The sequence below is a fragment of the Alosa sapidissima genome, chromosome 9 (genome assembly GCF_018492685.1).
Source record: "Alosa sapidissima isolate fAloSap1 chromosome 9, fAloSap1.pri, whole genome shotgun sequence".
In the NCBI taxonomy this organism is placed as follows: Eukaryota; Metazoa; Chordata; class Actinopteri; order Clupeiformes; family Clupeidae; genus Alosa; species Alosa sapidissima.
This window is the reverse complement of record NC_055965.1, coordinates 24,388,629-24,396,128: the sequence shown is the minus strand read 5'-3', so window position 1 is coordinate 24,396,128 and position 7,500 is coordinate 24,388,629. Positions and strand designations below refer to the sequence as shown.

Below are 7,500 nucleotides of genomic sequence, written 5' to 3'. Positions count from 1 at the left end.
GCTGGCTAGACCATGTCATTGCCACACACACAAGTGGGGGCAAAATTGAAAATGAGTCATAGAGTGACAATGCATTGGTTGATTTGGTTAAAAAGTCACAGGTTAGGTTATTGGTTATTATTGTATTGATGTTATTCATAAACAATGAGCTGTAAAGTAACTCAGACTTTTACAAAAAATGTTTTTAAAAGATATCGACTAATTATCGTTATCGTCAAAATCACAAAAAAATATTATTTTTTGTCCATATCGCCCACCCCTATCTGTGGGTTGATTATAGTAGGTTGTTCAAATGAGCTTGAACCAGTAACACTGTGAAACTATGAGCATCTGTTGTCAAACTTGTTTTTGTAAGTTAATGTTAATGTATGTTAATGGAGCGTGTGCATTGAATTGGAAGACTCGAAGTGAAAAGTGAATGTCAATAAACTGTGAATGCAACTCTAAAATAAATGAAAACATGAATAAAACAATGTTTTTATTGACCCCATGTATATTTGCTTGAAAATTATCTAATGAAAAAAAAAGGGCAGAACATTTTTTACACTTTCACGCTCACATTCCACAGAGTAGGGGCTTGACAGAGTTGGAAATGACCGTGTAAGGATAATATGGTATGTGTGTGTGTGTGCATGTGTGCGTGTGTGTGTCCATCCTCTGTGTTTAGTGTTGGGATGTGTGTGTGTGTTTGTGTGTGTGTGTGTGTGTGTGTGTGCGCGTTGTCATGCTAAATGGATGAAGTCGGTGATGTTGATGATGATTATGATGGTGGTGAAGATAATTATGATGGTGGTGGTGATGATTATGATGGTGGAGATGATACCTAATTAGTCACAACGACAGCAATGTCCCATTGCAGCACACTGAAGCATATCCAATACCTTCATAGGTTGTATACGGTTCTTAGGGGAGGGTCATACAGGTCATAGGTTGTATACGGTTCTTAGGGGAGGGTCTTACAGGTCAGGGTATCTCCTCACCTCCTCTGCCAGTCTGTCGTCCTTTGATGCATCCATTGTCGTTATGGTAACCAAACAAGTCATCTTCTGCCTGGGTTTGCTGCGTTGCAAGCGTTGGTCTTCTATGTGCTCCACCTACAGGAGGGGAGTGTTTACAGCAGTTCCGTTTCACTCATGCGCAGTCTACGCGTCAAAATGGCGCGCGGTCTTAACTTTCGGTCGACAACAAAACCGTGACGCATGCATGCGGTAAAAATTCTCGTCGCGCACTCACCAGTGCCGTGTGCGCAGGACGCAGACGGAGAACCATACTATAGCCTTGAGATGTCCATGATTCCAAATTAAGTTTATGATGGACCTTACACATGGGGAGAGTGAGGTGTCAAATGTAAGTCATAACTTATAGTGTTAAATTTTAGTTGCTCCACTCCAACGTAGTGCCGATTTATGTTGGAACTAAGCTAAGAGCATTTTTGCATTTACAACTGGAGTGGTCAGTCACTTCAGGTGTCCTTTCTCCTAAAGTGTGTGTGTGTGTGTGTGTGTGTGTGTGTGTGTGTGTGTGTGTGCGTGTGTGTGCGTGTGTGTGTGTGTGTATGTCGGGATCTGCAGTGGCCTTTGTGTCTGGTCATGCTAATGAGTGGCTCTATGAGGTAGATGTCCGGACGGGACACTTGCGTTGCGTAAGAGCCATTTACGGTCTGCAATATTTATAGCCATTTCTTTGTCCTTCAGAGTTTCCCCATTAACTCTCTCTCTCTCCCTCTCTGTCTTTGTCTTTTTCTTCTTGTCAGTTACTCTATCTAGATGATTTTCTTTATTTAGTTTTCATTGCCCCCCCCCCCCCCCTTTCTGTAATGTATAGTCACACAGAAGAAGTCCTCTCTAATTTTAGCCTGTGCATAACTTATTCATGTGTGCTTAGTGAGTCAGGCCCTGTGCATAATCCTGGAGTGTGGGTTGTGTCTGTCTGTCTGTCTGCCTGTACCTCTGCGGTAGTGACTTTATGTGTGTCTGTCTGCCTATCTCCTTGTCTGTCTGCTAGAATGTATGTCTGTCTGCTTGCCTGTATGTTTGCTTGTCTGTCTGTCTGTCTGTCTGCCTGTCTGATTGTTTGTCTATCTATATGTCTGTCTGTCTGCCTATCTGCTTGTCTGTCTGCTAGTATGTATGTCTGTCTGCTTGCCTGTATGTTTGCTTGTCTGTCTGTCTGTCTGCCTGTCTGTTTGTCTATTTATATGTCTGTCTGTCTGTCTATAAGTTTGCCTGTCTGTCTGTCTGCCTGTCTGATTGTTTGTCTATCTATATGTCTGTCTGTCTATATGTATGTTTGCCTGTCTGTCTGTCTGTCTGCCTGTTTGCTTGTCTGTCTGTCTGTCTGCCTGGCTCTCTGCTTGTCTGTCTGTCTGCCTGTCTGATTGTTTGTCTATCTGTATGCCTGCCTGTCAGTCTGTCTGTATGTTTGCCTGTCTGCTTGTCTGTCTGTCTGTCTATCTGTCTGTCTGTACCGCTGCTGTATTCACAAGTCCGGGTTCGGCTTTTTGACTTTTTTAAAAAACAGTAATAGAGGATAGAGAGATATATAACCTTTGAGAGAACAGTAAATCAGTAAATATAACCTTTGCAGCAAACAGTTATTATAATGAATCTACATTATGTACAAATATCACTCTGGCATGTGCCCTAGGGTGCCCAAACGTTTGTATACATATTCAGGAGTGGCTAAACCTGTCCATGCATATGCAGTAGGTTTTGGATGACGTGTGTAGATACAAGACAGGCCACAACCCTAAACCAGCCACAACCCTTCTCGGTGCTGTTGTGTAAGTCAACGGTGCCAGAAGTGGTTTTAACTCCGGTGGAAAGGCTTTGGAGAAACAGGCACCAGGGAAAATAACAAAATGGCTGTGACCAAAGCTAACCAAGACAAGATGTTCTTTGTGTGTGTGTGTGTGTGTGTGTGTGTGTGTGTGTGTGTGTGTGCGTCTGCGATGTGATGTGATGTGATTCCATCGTCTCTTGTCATCTTTTGCACATCTCTGTCTGGTCCATGTCGTGTGGTTCCCAGCCCTATCATTTCTTCTCTCCACCCTCCCCATCACTTTGCCTGTCCGTCTTCCTCTACCCACTCGCAGTGAGCAGACAGCGCTGTCTCAGTCTCTCAGCGTCTCCCACTGTCCGCACTCTCTTGGCTGGCTATTCTGGGATTCTTCTCTCATAATGCTGTATAATCTTCATTAAGGATGTCACGATTTCGATTTTATATCGAAATCGATCGAAATTACATCTAAATCTCGAACTTCGAACTTAAAAGTAGAATCGACGATGCAGCCACACCCCCAATGTCACGTCCAGCATGTATGCCAAGACGCACAAACACGTGCTGAACTGCAGTGTCAACACTCTAGTTTTAGGCTGCAGCCAGTTAAAATATACACATCAACCTACCGAAATCAAAGCCCTTTTGCTACTTTGAAATCACCGGTGTGGAAGTATTCGTTCATTCATGTCAATTAAAACTAACTTAGCCTACTCAACTTAGCAAGTGAAAAGATGATCTAGTTACAGTCCAAAGTTACTTTAAGTTTAAGCTTAAAATGCACATTGATAAGTACATATTCCATGAACACTAACCTTGGGTCTCTTCGGAGTGTGCTGAAACAATCAAATTAACATTCTGTGTTGTTTCATTTTACTATGTTCACGTCTCTGTTTTAGCCTAATGTTAGTTCTGTTTACATTACAACCACACGGTTGGAACGGTTTCAAAATAAAAGCCCCCGAAACAGAAAAGGAAAAGGCCAAAAAGAGTAAATAACATATAAGGAATGCATTAATAGTAATATTAAAAAAAGATTAAAAATCAAATCGAATCGTGACTTTAAAATCGAAAATTACAGGTACATCGAATCGAGGATTTGGAGAATCGTGACACCCCTAATCTTTCTCTCTTTATTATCTCTCTGTCCTCTCTCTCTTGTTTTGTCACACTCTCTCTCTGTCCTCTCTCTCTCTCTGTTTCTCTCTAACTGTCTTCCTTTGTCTCTCTCTCGTTTCTATCTCTCTTTCTGTGCACGTGTGCATGTGTGTGTGTGTGTGTGTGTGTGTGTGTTTCTGGGGTGGGGGGTGAAGATGCCTCATCTGTGGTTGGGCACTGTACTGTTTATCTAAGGGAGTGTGTGTCTCTTCTCTCTCGTGAGTGAGCGTGTGAGTGAGACAGGTTGTTTGCCTCAGCACCAATCAGCTGTAATTGGCTCTGCAGGTGACAGCATCGGCAATTACCACTCCTCTCACGTCCCATGGAGCTGTCATTCTGTATATCTCTCTCCCACTCTGTTTCATTTTGTCTTTTTTACTCAGTTTTAATCTCCCTACTCCTCAAAATGTTATTTTATTCTTTACAATCTATTCTCTCATTCTGTTTAATTAAGCTAATATTGTTGTTGATAAGTTGATCCTGTCCTCACTCACTCCCCACCTCTCTCTCTATCTCTCTTTTCTCTCCCCACCTCTCTCTCTATCTCTCTCTCTATCTCTCTCTCTTTTCTCTCCCCACCTCTCTCACCATCTCTCTCTCTATCTCTCTCTCTTTTCCTCTCTCTCTATCTCTCTCTCTTTTCTCTCACCATCTCTCTCTCTATCTCTCTCTCTTTTCTCTCTCCCCATCTCTCTCTCTATCTCTCTCTCTTTTCTCTCCCCATCTCTCTCTCTATCTCTCTCTCTTTTCTCTCTCCCCACCTCTCTCTCTATCTCTCTCTCTTTTCTCTCCCCATCTCTCTCTCTATCTCTCTCTCTTTTCTCTCCCCACCTCTCTCTCTATCTCTCTCTCTTCTCTCCCCATCTCTCTCACCATCTCTCTCTCTTTTCTCTCCCCACCTCTCTCACCATCTCTCTCTCTTTTCTCTCCCCACCTCTCTCTCCTCTATCTCTCTCTCCCCCCCTCTCTCTCTTCCCATCTCTCTCTCTATCCCTTTCTCCCTTTCTCTCTCATTCTCTCTCTCTCTCTCTCTCTCTCTGTATCTGAACGCATGTGTGGAGTGAGTGAGTGAGGACTTGTGCTGCTGTGCCAGGAACGACTGTGTTCTATTCTTTATTTTCTATCTTTTGTCCATCTTTATGTTTGTTTGTCTTTTGTGTGTTTGCTTGTGTTGGTACTTGTGATAGCTTTATTTGTAGAGTAAGATCGTATTACGTAAGCCGACCTGGGCATCTCCTTTCATCCGTGGGAGCACACCGACCCAGGTATGGTGAACCTAGGGCTTCTTACGCGGCAGCATGCCATTAAAATGCCTACAACTAGTATTGAGGACTACAGCTTAGCCATTGGGGAATTGGTTGGAATAAACTCTCTGCTTCACGTATGAATAATGCAGATGGCTTGAGAAGTGGTTGAGCGAGGAGTTGTACAAACTCGATTCATTTTTTGCTCTGGACAGGGAGCAAAACAGACAGACCCTGGAACGTCAAATGACTCAGCTAAAAAATAGTGCTAGCCCTTCTGCCACAGCTGATGAAACAACAGAAAAAATGAATGCGCAGACCACGCCAGTGGTAGATAATGAACCAAAAGAGGTTACCGATCTCATACAGATTGATAAAAATGATAACGATAATCATGAACCTTCAAAAGATGTTGAGTCGGTTGGCCACTGGAATGAGTCGGTTGGCCACTGGACACTGATGATGCACTTTTTCTACTAGTAGTACCACTACTTGTTCCAAGGCACAATTGATCAGTTACATTTAACACAAAAATTGCTTTCTACATTAGTAGAAAAAAATAACTAGAACACTGTGACTATGATACTGTGATTGTTCTATTACTGTAAGACTGATACAGTCAAGAATTCAAATGGGTTCAAAAGTCTATATGTAACCTTGCAACCTTTGATAATGGTTGGTGCCTTAATGGGGCATTTTAAATGTGCATTGTAATATACATTTGATGTAATAAAGCTGTTGTAAAATAAAAACTCTCTCTCTCTCTCTCTCTCTCTCTCTCTCTCTCTCTCAATAGTGGACTTCATTAGGGATGTCTCTCCTTGAGTTGACCTATGACCTATTTCTCTCACTTTCTGCCCTCCCCCCTCTCTCACTCTCTCTTTCTCTCTCTCTCTCTCTCTCTCTCTCTCTCACTCTCTCCATCTCTCTCTTTCTCTAGGTGACAAGTTGTGGTTGGATGTGTGGCAGTGTGTCTCCATGAGTTGATCTTCATCGTCCCCCTCCTCCTCCTCCTCCTCCTCCTCCTCCTCCTCCTCTCCCCCTCAGAGGGATGTCCCTGGCCAGTCTGCTCCTCCTCCTACTGCTCTCAGTCTCCGCATACACACAGGTGAGACACACACACACACACACACACGCACACACACACACACACACATACACACACACACACTCCTACTTCTCTCATTCTCCGCATTCACAGGTGGCTGATACCAACACACACACATACACACACACACACACACACACACACACACACACACACACACACACACACACACACACACACACACACACACACACAGCTGGTCCGAGGCATAAGCACGCCAAGCGGCTGTTTGTAAGTGTTGCACACTGATTAGAAGTGCTTTCATGTGCCACTGCTATGCTTTTTTCAGGATGACTGTGAAAAGTTCCCTCACACACACACACACACACAAACATGCATGCACTCATACACACATGCAGCATTTGAAACCGTTCCAATGTCATCAACTGAGTGTGACATTTCAAAGACCACCTCAAACCACAAGTGACCTTTTCTTAATACTCGCAAAAAGTAAGAGAGAGTGAACATTTATGAGTGTGTGTGTGTGTGTGTGTGTGTGTGTGCGTGCGTGCATGCGTGCGTGTGTGTGTGAGTAGACTTTCATCTTAGTGCTTTTGATATTCTAATGAGCTCAGATTTGAATGTCCACTCGGGATGATTGAATAGAAGGCCCAATTACAGCAGTTAAACACAGCAGGCCAGAAATCAAAGTGGAGATTAGTGTGGAACACACACACACACACACACACACACACACACACACACACACACATACACACACACACACACACACACACACACACACACATACACACACACACACACACACACACACTCAGACATCACAGCATCACAGAGCAGGGTACAAATCCCACCATTGGTGCGGTCAGTCACTTCATGTGTGTGCGCGTGTGTGTGTGTGAGAGAGAGAGTGTATGTGTGTGTGTGTGTGTGCATCAATAAGAATATTTAAAGACTTAAAGGTTACTGTGCGTTCTTGTGTTCAGGATGGGAGAGAGCTTCCATAACCCCAGGGACCCTGCACATGTTTTTTTTAAAGACAAATCCTTTAACCTCAGCACCCGATAGAGTCTGCTTTACTGTAATGGGCTACTTGCACGGAAGGCTCTCAGTGCCGCTGTTTTGTGTCTGGGGTAGCGTTAGCGGTGTTGTAATGGCATCTTCTTACTCTGAGAGCTCCGGGCCACTGCATCAAAGCGCGCCACCATCACTTCTTTAGGCCTTCTTACATCTTCACTCCGACACTGAATA

The 7,500-nt window shown here is 43.7% G+C and overlaps 1 protein-coding gene across 1 annotated transcript in view; it reads left to right on the top strand.

The window, feature by feature from the left end:
- LOC121719464 (glucagon receptor-like) overlaps window positions 1–7,500 on the top strand; it is a 73,410-nt gene that overhangs the window by 38,416 nt on the left and 27,494 nt on the right. Inside the window, exon 2 of the mRNA XM_042105127.1 lies at window positions 6,121–6,288. Coding sequence (XP_041961061.1) covers window positions 6,232–6,288 — 57 coding nt within the window. The 5' untranslated portion in view covers window positions 6,121–6,231. The remainder of the gene's footprint in view (window positions 1–6,120; window positions 6,289–7,500) is intronic.